The sequence below is a fragment of the Zalophus californianus genome, chromosome 14 (genome assembly GCF_009762305.2).
Source record: "Zalophus californianus isolate mZalCal1 chromosome 14, mZalCal1.pri.v2, whole genome shotgun sequence".
Classification (NCBI taxonomy): Eukaryota; Metazoa; Chordata; class Mammalia; order Carnivora; family Otariidae; genus Zalophus; species Zalophus californianus.
In genome coordinates this window covers 8,525,142-8,538,677 of record NC_045608.1, presented here as the reverse complement: position 1 = coordinate 8,538,677, position 13,536 = coordinate 8,525,142, and the positions used below count along the sequence as shown (strand labels likewise).

General features: G+C 38.8%; 1 protein-coding gene and 1 pseudogene across 2 annotated transcripts in view; one reads left to right on the top strand and one right to left on the bottom strand.

Moving 5' to 3' along the window:
• The window catches only part of PPTC7 (protein phosphatase targeting COQ7), a 42,104-nt gene that overhangs the window by 15,269 nt on the left and 13,299 nt on the right, over positions 1 to 13,536 (top strand). For both annotated transcript variants that reach the window (XR_003517058.1, XM_027576943.2), the window contains exon 2: positions 10,713 to 10,892. Coding sequence is in view for 1 of the 2 variants with exons in the window: in XM_027576943.2 (XP_027432744.1) it covers positions 10,713 to 10,892 (180 nt within the window). In the remaining variant the exon portion in view is untranslated. The remainder of the gene's footprint in view (positions 1 to 10,712; positions 10,893 to 13,536) is intronic.
• LOC113913013 lies at positions 2,283 to 2,634 on the bottom strand (annotated as a pseudogene).

Genomic DNA, 13,536 nt, shown 5'->3' with positions numbered 1-13,536 from the left:
CCCTCTCCTCCTCACTCTTGCTCACTCTATCTCTCTAAAATAAAATAAATAAAATCTTTAAAAAAAAAGGTGACTGAGTTTCTTTGCCTTCACACTGTCATTTCCTTAACCTCTTCAGCATTTTTCACTACTTTTTTAAGGCAAAGCAACTGCCCAGAATAGTCTGTAATTTACCATCTCTAGATAATGAAGTATTCTGGGCAGTAGATATGAATGTGTGTATGTGTGTACATTTTAATTTGATTAATTATAAAGTAATTTTGTGTTTACTAAACTAGAAAGGAATAGCTATTTTGTTTGGAATTCCAAAACGTAAAATGGACCATTTATTCCTGCATTGTAGTCCTTATTTGAGTTTTGTTAACTGCCTCAGACAGTTCCATTTCTTTAGCAGAATTTGAGTTTTGCTTATAGGTTCCACTTTGGCACATTTTATTACGGGGTTGAACCTTTCTTCCTTTCCATTCTTTCAGCTTCGTGCCTCAGCTTTTGAATTAGCTGTTCAGCCTAGAGATCTTGAGTTCTTGACATAGACTTGGTCTCTGGAGATTCAGAAGAAGTAGGTTTCATTGTGATTAATGCAGAGTGGTTGCTTTGGGGAAACTTTTTGCAAAGGGAATATATCACTTGCTTGTTAAAGCAGGAAGAACATCATAATCTATATAATTTCACCTCTAGAGAACTGAAAGGACTGTTAGTCAAAGCAAATTGTACTTTTCTGAATAACTCAGCTGTTGAATTTTTTTTTCCAGTAATCCTGCTTTTTGTTCCCTTTGGGATAATTATTTGCAAATACATTTCACAGTCCTGAATCACAGGGGAGTGTTCTTCATGCCCAAATTGTTGAGGCTTCAGCAATGTTGATACAGATATGATCTGTTCTATTTGATAGATATTGAATTTATACTCTGATCTCATTTTTCTTTAGTTATAATGCTTCATGTTGTGATGTCTCTAGACAAATAAGGTTTGCTTTGAGAACACTAGATTATAGTATTTGAAGAAGAACCTCTTCATCTGAAAAGAAGTTGGCTGTAGCACGGCAATAAATACCACATAGCCAGTGCCTCATTAGATGAATACTTGCTGCAGAAAGTGTAAAATTAGATATCTTTATCCCTCCTTATTCAATTGTTGTGATCCAGCCAGATCCTTACTCAGTTTCTCTTCTAGAATTTCAATTCACTATCAAGTACCCATCTTAGTAGATAGGAGATGTTTCGCTGATGGAAAAACAATCCCTGTAGAACTGTCTTGCTTCATTAGAGTGTGAGGCTCAATGTAAAATGCCTTGAGATCATCAAAGATGCAAGGAATAAAGCTATTACCTTTGGGTACTATTTAATATTCAAAATTCTGCCAGTCTAGTTTTGGATAAAATAAAATTGCCAATTTTTTTTCATTATTTCATTACATTAAATTCATTTTTACATTACATCATTTCATTACATTAAAATTGAAATTTAGTATTTCTTCTCTAGGCATCACTATCTTCTGGAAAATATTTGCTTTGTAACTAATTGCATGTCAATTTGAAGATGATTGTAGTAGAAGGGCTTAAGAATGGCAACCTCATGCTCATGGCTGATAATAGGAGGACAGTGCTAGAGAGACACAGGCTTAGTTCAAAGTCTTTTTCAGGGTGAGCCTTTTACAGCAATACAGTTAGGTGACCATAAGTAAATGGAAAGATGGGATTTTTAAGCTTCCACAATTTCAGCTTACCATATCTTTTTTCCTTCACCTTTTCTTTTTAAACAAGAAGTTTATTTAAACAAGATGCTTGACTTGAAGGGAAAACTATCTAGGATTCATTTCTTTTAGAGTAATTTATCCCTACTTAAAGACAGATTGCCCTACATGTAACAATTATGTACAAAAAAGTTATAAAATTGTCCTTGGTTTTACATGATAAATGAAAAACATTAAAATTCTCCAATCAAACAAGGCATGCAAGGATTTTTGTGTTGTTCTTTTTTTGTTAAACAGTGAGAGCACAATAACTTACTGGAATATAAAGATAAGAGCTGACTGAGCGTGCCACTAATGGAGAGTGGGGGTATTTTCACAGAAGCAGTATTTCCCCCCATCCCATCTCCATTTGATGTCAGTCAAAACTGACTGGTATCATTGGCCATTTAGTTAAAAAAAAAAATGCAGGATGCTTGTGCACATACACAGTTACTTTATGTACAATAAAGGAATGGGGAAGGGGAAAATGAAAGAATAGAGAAAACTATACTGTAGTAGTCAGGAGTTGATGGAACCAAATTGCGGCTTTTTAATTGAGAATGTCTTCTTGGTCTGGAGGAACAGAGTTCTGGAGTAAAGTAGCAGGTTCCCTTTTTAGTAGACACCTCCTGTCTGCTGCTGGGACACATCAATTGTATCTTCATCCTCCATTTCCAACTGTGCAGGTGTGTCTGTTTCATTGATTGACTGCCCATCAAATCGGAATCTGATCTGCCTCATTGACAAACCCTGTCATTCGCAATAGGCTTTCATTAGTTTACTAAGTGGTGTATGCCTCTTAATCTTAAACTGCACCACAGAACCATCCTGCCCCGCCGCCTTCAAATTAATATGATTGTTGTTCTCAATCTTGACTCCTTCCTTGGGCTTTTCGTCGGCCATGGCGAGTGCTGGAGTCTCCTCAGCTGCCGCTTCACAAAAGAGGTACCGGGTCTGCACTGAACGAGCACACAAGCAGCACCAGAAGGAGGTGGCAGCGGTGGAGGAGGGAGAGTTTCCTTCACCTTTTGGCATAGAACAAAGCTATTAAGTAAAATTCTGAGTTAATAAAAAGCTAAATGATTTTTAAAGTACAGCAAAATTTTGTTTTTAGATGACTATACTAAGGCAAAAACAAAAATGTGTTAATTAGAAAAATGAAAATTGGCTGTTACTTTAAGAATTTTCTTTTTATAAAAAGATAGACTTAAATAATGGGAAACACAACAGAATTACCCTTTCTCCTTTTCTCTTAACTCTTCACTTCAGAAAAACAGTCTATGGGAAACTTAACCAAAATATTATGTGAAAAATTGTAATTATCATATATATTTTCTGGTTGATTATCTCCCACTTCATAAAACTGGTATTTCCATGCAAATAGTACACCTGAAGGAATTATCTGCACTCTGTAGTCTCCTCTCAGCCTTCTGCTTGGCTATTTCAGATATGTAACCATTATCTTAGTCTGATAATGGTTTTAATTGGATTTTTGGGTCAAAGGAAACACTTAAGCTAGACTTATGCTGACAGAACGTTATTAATGGAGACATGATTACAGTGAATTAAAGGAAATAACTTCTATACTCAGTGTAAACTCTCTCTTGGCATTCAAAGCCTTCCCAGTTATTAACTCAGCCTACCTTTTCAGCTTCACCTCTTTTCACCTCCAAAGAAATTATATCATTCTGCCAAACTGGATACTTCCTTAATCAGCTATCATATCTGTGATTGTAATTTGATGCCTAGAGTAAGATGCAATTAACAAATGAGCTATTTGGCCAGGAATTCTCATTCCTAAGATCCCCACTTGAATTTATTACTCTCTGTGCTCTCTCTGAGCATGTCATCTACTCCTAATGGTGTCAATTCCCAATCTTTGTCAGAGATCTGGCTCTGATTGCCTTCCCAGCTGCCGACTCATAGTTTCTGACTTTATATAGAACATTTCCCTAAAAATGTCCTCCTGGCGCCTAAAACTGTATACCCTGAGACAGAATTCAGTATCTTCTAAAGGCATTTCCACCCCTTTCCCAACTGGGGAATCATCCAATCAATACTCATTCCTGAAATCCAGAAACCTATTGATATAAAATACATTGATATCAAGTCCAGGTATCTTTCTGTATTCAATTCTTTGTATTTCCAGTGATGATTCTATTTTTCTCGTTACCTCTAACCTAAAATCTTGCAGCTGATGCCTGACCTCTAACCTCTTCCCAACCCATTCTCTCCATCACTATCAGGATTATTTTTCTAAAGTATAGATTGGAGGGGCTTCTAATTGTTAATTAGAAAAATGAAAATTGGCTGTTACTTTAAGAATTTTCTTTTTATAAAAAGATAGACTTTAATGGGAAACACAACAGAATTACCCTTTCTCCTTTTCTCTTAACTCTTCACTTCAGAAAAACAGTCTGTGGGAAACTTAACCAAAGACTGAGTGGCTCAGTCGGTTGGGCGTCGGACTCTTGGTTTCTGCTCAGGTCATGATCTCATGACATGGGGCTCTGCTGGGTGGGGAGTCTGCTTGGGGATTCTCTCCCTCTGCCCCTCGCCCCACATGCACACGTGCTGTCTCTGTCTCCTTCTAAAATCTTTTAAAAAATATATTGGGGGCGCCTGGGTGGCTCAGTTGGTTGGGTGTCTGCCTCCCACTCAGGTCATGGTCCCAGGGTCCTGGGATCGAGCCCTACATCGGGCTCCCTGCTCAGCGGAGAGCCTGCTTCTCCCTCTCCCTCTGCCTGCTGCTCTGCCTAACTGTGCTCTCTCTCTGTCAAATAAATAAATAAAATCTTTAAAAACAGATAGATAGATAGATAGATAGGATTATATCACTTCCACCCAGAAACCTTGATGACTTTTTGTTGTCTATAGCAGTGCTGTCCAGTAGAAATATACTGTAAACTACATATGTAATCTTAAATTTTCTAGTAGCCACATTTAAAAGAGTAAAATGAAACAGATACAGTTAATTTCAATTAATATATGTATTTAACCCACTATATCTAAAATATTTCAATCTAGTCAGTATAAAACTATCACAAATATTTTACCATTTTTTTATTTTTATTTTTTTAAAGATTTTTTTTTTTTATTTATTCATTTGCGAGAGACAGAGAGAACAAGCAGGGGGAGAGGGAGAGGGAGAAGCAGACTCCCTGCTGAACAAGGAGCCTGATGCAGAACTCGATCCCAGGACCCTGGGATCATGACCTGAGCCGAAGGCAGACGCTTAACCATCTGAGCCACCCAGGCACCCCTTACCATTTTTTTTGTACTACATTTTTGGAATCCTGTGTGTTATTTTACATTTTACATATCTACATATTTTACATAATTACATCCAGCCCATCTCAATCCAAACTAGCCACATTTCAAACTCAATAGCCACATGTGTCTATTGGTTCCCATATCAGACAGCACAAGCTTATAGCATAAAGTGTAAAGTTCTTGGGTCACGGGGAGCCTGGGTGGCTCAGTCAGTTGAGCGCCTGACTCTTGATTTTGGCTCAGGTCATGATATCAGTGTCCTGGGATTGAGCCCCACAGTTGGGCTCATGTGCTCAGCAGGGAGTCTGCTTGAGGATTTCCCTTTCCCTCTGCCCCTCCCCCCGTTCATGCTCTCTCTCTCTTTCTCTAAAGTAAATCTTTTTTAAAAAATTTAAGTTCTTGGATAACAATTCTTGGCCCTCCACAACTTCAGCTCCTGTCCTGCATTTTTCAACTTCTCAGCACTTACCCAAACCCCAGCCACACCTAATTGCCCTCCATTCTTTTCCTGGTACTACTCTCCCTTGCTTGTGGAAATCTGACTTACCTTCCAGGGCCTAATGTGAATGCTATTTCTTAAGCAGTTTTGCTCCATTCCCACAGTGCCCCATGAGCATTAACCATTTGCTCTTAACCCCCCCATAGCAGCATTTATGGGAACTGTTTGTCTAGTTCCTGTGTGAGTGAGTAGTCACTGCCCACTAGAAGGTGAGCTTCTCATAGGCAGGATGTGTCTCCCTCAGTTCTCTATTTCCTAGTATTTACTATGGCCTCCATTTGCTCTTAGAGGTGTTCTTATTCTTTGCTGTTTCATATCTTTTGTATCTTAAGCATTCTCTCCTTTAACAATTGTTTTCTTTTCCTTTGAAATGTATTCTGAGTAAAATTTCTCTTTATATCTGGATTAATTCCACTGTTTAAAAAGTGTTCTCCCTTTGTGGCTGGAAGCTTTTGCTTGTGCATGAGAGGAAATACTCATTTCCTTGTAGAAATAACTACCTAATATGAATTAAACTAGATTTCAAATGTACCTGTGGTAGGTTATTCTGGTTTTAGCCTGATTCTAATCCCAAATATGACTCTTCTTTTATATAACTTGTTCTTTGTAAGTAAATTATTTATGTATAAACATAATATATATTTATTTATGTAAGGCCTTTTTTTCCCCACAGCTTTATTGAACAGCTTATGTGCTTTTTGAATCTCTTTTTTCCCCTAAAGAGATTTCAGCAGTGAAGCTTTGCGTGGTATCTTTTTCCCATAGAAAAGCAAACAGGTGCTTGAAAGGTTACACTCTATTCTGGGAGAAATCTGATTAATGTTGAAGGGCTGTGTCAGGTCAGACTCTATAACCTGCTGACAGATTATTTAGTGAGTGCCAGGATCAACTCTCAACATTATCTCAGATTTTAATGGTTTTCTTGTGAAGGGCATTTGTAGATGAAACCACTTTGTAATTTAAAATTAATTGTGGCTCTTAGATCAGAGACTGGTTAAAGAGAAATTCTTTTCTCAAGCAGGCAGTAATTTGGAAAGAATGAATGATTCATCAGATGGAATTGCAAGGATTATAATTGCATTCTGTATTTTAACACAAATTGTTGCATTTAAAATAATGGTGAGGGCAAGTTGCTTGGCTGGCTCAGTTGTTGGAGCATGCAGCTCTTGGTTGTGAGTTCAAGCCCCATGCTGGGTGTAGAAATTACTTAAAAATTAAATCTTTAAAAAATAAAATAAATAGAATGATGGTGAAATCTTACCCCTAATAAAATTTCTCGAAAGAAGTTCCTATTAAAAAGAATGTCCAATGGAAAAAAGACACTCTCTTCAACAAATGGTGTTGAGAAATTGGACAGCCACATGCAGAAAAATAAAACTGGACCGTTTCCTTATACCACACACAAAAATGGACTGCAAATGGTGAAACACCTAAATGTGAGACAGGAGTCCATCAAAATCCTAAAGGAGAACACAGGCAGCAACCTCTTCGACCTCAGTCGCGGCAACTTCTTCCTAGAAACATGGCCCAAGGCAAAGGAAGGAAGGGCCAAAATGAATCATTGGGACTTCATCAAGATAAAAAACTTTTGCACAGCAAAAGAAACAGTCAACAAAAACAAAACACAACCGACAGAATGGGAGAAGATATTTGCAAATGACATATCAGATAAAAGGCTAGGATCCAAAATGTATAAAGAACTTATCAAACTCAACACCCAAAGAACAAATAATCCAATCAAGAAATGGGCAGAAGACATGAACAGACATTTTTCCAAAGAAGACATCCAAATGGCCAACAGACACATGAAAAAGTGCTCAACATCGCTCAGCATCAGGGAAATCCAAATCAAAACCTCAATGAGATACCACCTCACACCAGTCAGAATGGCTAAAATTAACAAGTCAGGAAACGACAGATGTTGACGGGGATGCAGAGAAAGGGGAACCCTCCTACACTGTTGGTGGGAGTGCAAGCTGGTGCAACCACTCTGGAGAACAGTATGGAGGTTCCTCAAAAAGTTGAAAATAAAGCTACCATACGATGCAGCAACTGCACTACTGGGTATTTACCCCAAAGATACAAATGTAGGGACCCGAAGGGGTATGTGCACCCCAATGTTTATAGCAGCAATGTCCACAATAGCCAAACTATGGAAAGAGCCAAGATGTCCATCGATAGATGAATGGATAAAGAAGAAGTGGTATATATACACAATGGAATATTATGCAGCCATCAAAAGGAATGAGATCTTCTCAGGAACAAACTGAGGGTTGCTGGAGTGGTTGGGGGTGGGAGGGATGGGGTGGCTGGGTGATGGACATTGGGGAAGATATGTGCTACGGTGAGCGCTGTGAATTGTGTAAGACTGTTGAATCACAGATCTGTACTTCTGAAGCGAATGATGCAACATATTTTAAGAAAAAAGAAAAAGAAGAAGATAGCAGGAGAGGAAGAATGAAGGGGAGTAAGTCAGAGGGGGAGACGAACCAGGAGAGATGATGGACTCTGAAAAACAAACAGCGTTCTAGAGGGGAGGAGAGTGGGGGGATGGGTTCGCCTGGTGATGGGTATTGAAGAGGGCACGTTCTGCATGGAGCACTGGGTGTTATGCACAAAAAATGAATCCTGGAACACTACATCCAAAACTAATGATGTAATGTATGGGGAGTAACATAACAATAATAAATTAAAAAAAAAGTTCCTATTAAACTATCTTAAATTCTCTTAAGAATTTCCAGATATCCTCAAAATGCTTGAAAAACAGAAAAAAAGTAATACTTCTTCCTGGTAGGGTAGACCTTAAGTCATCCTTTATTCTTCTCTCTCCCCACCGCTGCTACACCCCTACCCAGTATACCAGTAAGTCCTTCTGTTTCATTGGATCTCAAATCCCTGCATTCCAAATGTACTGCCACCATTTCATGACCAACCTACTAAGATAGACTCCTGACTCATCCCTTTTTTCTGCTCTTGCTCTCTACAGAGCCAGCAGAAGAATCTGTTTTCTTTCTTATTATCATTAGTTCTATTTAAACTTTGTGTAATGGAAAATTTCAAATATGTATCAGAGAGATGAGCGTACTTCTCATTCCACTTCAGTTATCCATTCATAGCCACTCTTGTTTCATCCATTCCTCCATCAGCCCTCCCCCCTATTTTGCAATAAATCCCAGATATCATATCATTTTTTTAAAAGATTTATTTATTTTAGAGCAAGAGTGCAAGCGCGCGGTTGCGGGGGGGTTGTTGCAGAGGGAGAGGGAGAAAAAGCAGACTCCACGCTCAGCACAGAGCTCCACTCAGGGCTCACTTTCACTACTGTCAGATCACGACCTGAGCTGAAACCAAGAGTGGGGTGCTTAACCAACTCTGCCACCCAGGCGCCCCTAGACATCATATCATTTAATCAACTGATTTGGAACTGCCCCATAGTGAAATTTTGCTTACTGGTTGGTCACAAAAGGTAGGGAAAGTAGCTGCCCCAATAGTGATGTTGTCTGTCACCTTCTTTATACTCTCTTCCAGTTATATTTCCTCTCATGTTTTTCAGAATGTATTCCGTTTCTGTTGAGAAATGCCATCACCAGAAAACAGTTTCATGTGTTCATTTCATGTTAAGCCAGTTTTTTTCTGGGATGATTTATATAGGCACTCTCCTACTTTTGTACCAAATAGGTTCTTTAAAATGTGTGTGGAAAAAAAAAAAAAATGTGTGAAAGTTGAACGTACAAAAAAATGTAAATATGTATGTGGGGAGGATGTTTAATGCTCAGCAAGCCTTAAAAATGATAAAATTCCTAAATAATATTTTTATTATGAAATCAATACATGATCATTATAAAATTAAATTTCAAACAATACAGGACAGTATGAGGTAAAAAGCTAAAATCTCCCCATTTGTTCACTGATTACTTGCAGTCTCTTATTTCCAAAACTACTATTTTTTTTAAAGATTATTTATTTATTTATTTGAGAGAGAGAGAATGAGAGACAGAGTGGTCAGAGGGAGAAGCAGACTCCCCACTGAGCAGGGAGCCCGAGGCGGGACTCGATCCTGGGATTCCAGGATCATGACCTGAGCCAAAGGCAGTCGCCCAACCAACTGAGCCACCCAGGCACCCTCAGAACTACTATTAATACTTCTTATAGATCCTTCCAGAAAAGTTCATATACAGTCACTTAAATCCTTAATAGTGTGTATATCTGATCTTCTAGTTCCCTCACTTTGTTTGAATTTAGTAGACAGAAGTTGGTTTTAATATTGAACAGTTAGCTTAGTGTTTTGCAAGGGGTTGAATAGGAGATGGTATGATGTTGACTTTGATATCTTACTGACTTTCTTGTACACTAGTTTTCTCTTGATAAAAGGAGTCTTGTGCAGATTCTGAACTCATCAACAGCTCTAGGGACCTGTGAAAATCTCTATACCAGTGCTGTCCAATAGAAATATAATGTGAACCACACATGTCACTTTAAATTTCCTGGTATTTGCATTAGTTAAAAATAGAAATGGGTGAAATTAATTTTAATCTTTAGCACATTATATCCAAAATATTTTTTACTAAGTTTTCAAAATGTGTATTTTATACTTTGAGGACTTCTTAATTTGAATCTGCACCATTTCAAAGACTCAGTAGTCACGTTTGGTAGTGGCTGTTGTATTAGACAGTGCAGGCCAGTACAGAAAGGATAGTGGTTGTCTCTGAGGGAGGAGGAAAGAGGATGAGGTATGTTCTTAATTTTCTTTCTTTATTTCACAGTTACCAAAATTTGAAGTTAACGTTTACTGTGTTTGGTATTCTGAATGATTGCCAGCTCTGGCTCAGTCGTATTATCACTAGTTTCAGCACATTAAAAAAATCAATTTTCATTCTTATAGAACAAAGCTGAATAACATAAATACTTCCATACAAAGACGATAATCCTGCTGAAATTGAACTCTTGGCTAGTAAGCAATGCCACCCTGTGGTAGCTCACATATTTATTCATCAATATAAGAAAGATCAGATTCTAAGTAGAAAATGTGATGAAAGAGTACTAGTGTATGATACATTAAATTTGAACACTTTTCATTCTGAATCTCAGGGTAAATGTATGTACTAGTATGTAGTAAAATTAACTGTTAAGAGGAGACAGGGATAAGAAAGAATTTGAGCAGTCGGTAAGAATATCCTTTTGATGTAATTTTGTTCTGTTTTGTTTTTAGGAGTTGCAGATGGTGTAGGAGGATGGAGAGACTATGGAGTTGATCCATCCCAGTTCTCAGGGACTTTAATGCGGACATGTGAACGGTTAGTAAAAGAAGGACGGTTCGTCCCAAGTAACCCCATTGGAATCCTCACCACAAGCTACTGTGAGTTGCTGCAAAATAAAGTACCTTTGCTTGGTAAGTAGATACACTGTGTTTTCCTCTGTAAAGAAGCTCAGAAGATGGTTAACAACAAAACCAAGAAAATCACTTAGTAGCCCAGCTTTTTTTTTCTGAAGCTCTTTATTAAGCAGAGTTTGATAGAGAAGATATGAGCTCACCAGAATACGTACTACTGCTTCGAGGGAATGTAAATAGGTATGGCCACTTTGGAAAACAATTTGGAATTATGGAATAAAGTTAAATGTAAATAGATAGTATGCCTTAGCAATTCCACTTTTGGGTCTATACCTTAGACTAGAGAAACTTTTGCACATTTGTGTATTAAGAGATAGGTACAAGTGAGGAGAGCGGGGCGCGCGGAGTGGACGCCGCGGACCTTCTGCTGCGCCACCGCGCCCACTCGGCAGCTCCGGAGGTGGGGACAGGCCCAGAGGCTGCGCCCTTAAAAAAAAAAAAAAGAGATAGGTACAAGAGTGTTCATAGTAACATTGCTTATAACAGCAGAAAACTGGGAACAACCTAAAAAGTCCATTTATTGTAGAAAAACGCATTTTGAAAAGGAACAACTTGGGGTGCCTGGTGGCTCAGTCAGTTAAGCATCTGTCTTCTGCTCAGGTCGTGATCTCGGTCCTGGGATTGAGCCCCGCTCCCTGTTCAGTGGGGAGTCTGCTTCTTTCTCTCTCCCTCTGCTCCTCCCCCCAGCTCGTGTTCTGTCTCTGTCAAATAAATACAGAAAGACAAGGAACAACTTAAAGCTGCATGCAATACTCAGGAACATGTTGTTGAGGGAAAATAGAACATTGCAGACTACCACCTAACAGTCTGATTCCATATTTCAAATTCAAAAAACATAAAAGTAAAACCATATTGTTCAGGGACTCCAAAATAGAATAAAAGAAGAAAGAAAAGTAATTGGTTGTATAATTCAGGATAGCGGTTCTCTCCAGGGGAGTAAGAAAGGGAGTGGGATCTGGTATGTAAAACTAAGTTGGAGAGTTCAAGTTGCAGATAGGCACCCCAGACTGTAGCAGGTAACTGATTAGTCTGTGAAATAGCATGGCACAAAATAGATCCCTGTTAATCTTGTATTGGAAAACTTCCAAATTCCTAGTGTGTGTTTATCTGATATGCTAATGGAGCATCTTTTGGCCAAGCTTCTGCATTTGTTTGTTAAAATGGTTTCCTGGGAACTTACCCAACAACTTACCCAGCCTTCTGAGCAAGCTCTCAGGAGGGTGTTACTAAGTTTCTGCTAGTTGCCAGCATCTTTTCTGGTTACTAGAAGTAACCTCCCCCCCAAATCACCATCCATATTAAAAATCAACCTCTGTTCAGTGTTAATGGAGTTCTCCACGTTGTAAAATTTTGCCTTAAATTTAAATCTTTTATGAGAAGGGGTTCTTTTTATCACGCTGCCGTCTTCTGTCTTTGTGCTGTGACTAATCAGCTTGTTTTCCTTCTAACTGAAGAGAAACCTTGTCTTGAGGTTTCAATATACCGCTTTGTCTTAATCCGCTATTTTGGACATGCAATCTGGAGCTTGCCTGGCACAGTGAAACATCTTAGATTCTATTTCTAGTACCTGTCAACTTGCCCGCAAATACGACTTTGGCAAACTACTTGACCTCTGACCCCCTTGCTTCATTTGTTAAATGGAGAGATCTTTTTTTTTGTGAAAAGGAATGACTCAAAGCTTCATGCAATACTCAGACACATGTTGAGGGAAAGAGGACATTGCAGAATACTATCTAATAGTCTGACACCTAACAAAGAGCCTATAGATACAGATTCCAGGTCCCAACTCCTGCATGTTCCCATGAGTCCTCTGCCGACACCCCCCTTCCCCTTTACTGTGACTTGGAATAAGCAGCTGAAAACACCTGTCCTGATTTTGCACTTTGAAAGCTTTGGTTTCTTTGCTGTGTTTCTTCCTTATCCCTCCTTCCTTTCCTATTTACCCTCATGTAGTTCAGAGATCTTAAATTTAAGGACATATTAGAAGTTTTCTTACACTGAATATTATAATCACTTTTTTCTCCTAAAGTACATGTTGAAATAATCCTTCATTACTATGACACATAGACGCTTCTGTCACCTAATCCACACACATACCTCTAAGTTGTTTGTAACTAAACTCAAGCATTTTTTGGCAAAGACAGCCTACTGAATTTTACTGAACCTCAGATATAATTGCAAATAATGATAACTTTACAAGATTAAGTAATCCCCCTTTTTTTTAAAGATTTCATTTATTTATTTTTTTACAAAGAGCAAGAAAGGGAACACAAGCTGGGGGAGTGGGAGAGGGAGAAGTAGGCTTCCTACTGAGAAGGGAGCCCGATGTGGGACTCGATCCCAGGACCCTGGAATCATGACCGGAGCCGAAGGCAGACGCTTAAAGACTGAGCCATCCATGGCACCTGGGTGGCTCAGTCGTTAAGCGTCTGCCTTCGGCTCCGGTCATGATCCCCAAGAGTCCTGGGATCGAGTCCCACATCGGGCTCCCTTCTCAGTGGGAAGCCTACTTCTCCCTCTCCCACTCCCCCTGCTTGTGTTCCCTCTCTCGCTGTGTCTCTCTCTGTCAAATAAATAAACCATCCAGGTGCCACAATCCTTTTTTTTTTTTTTTTTAATCCAGCAATTGCTAAAAAGCCTATAA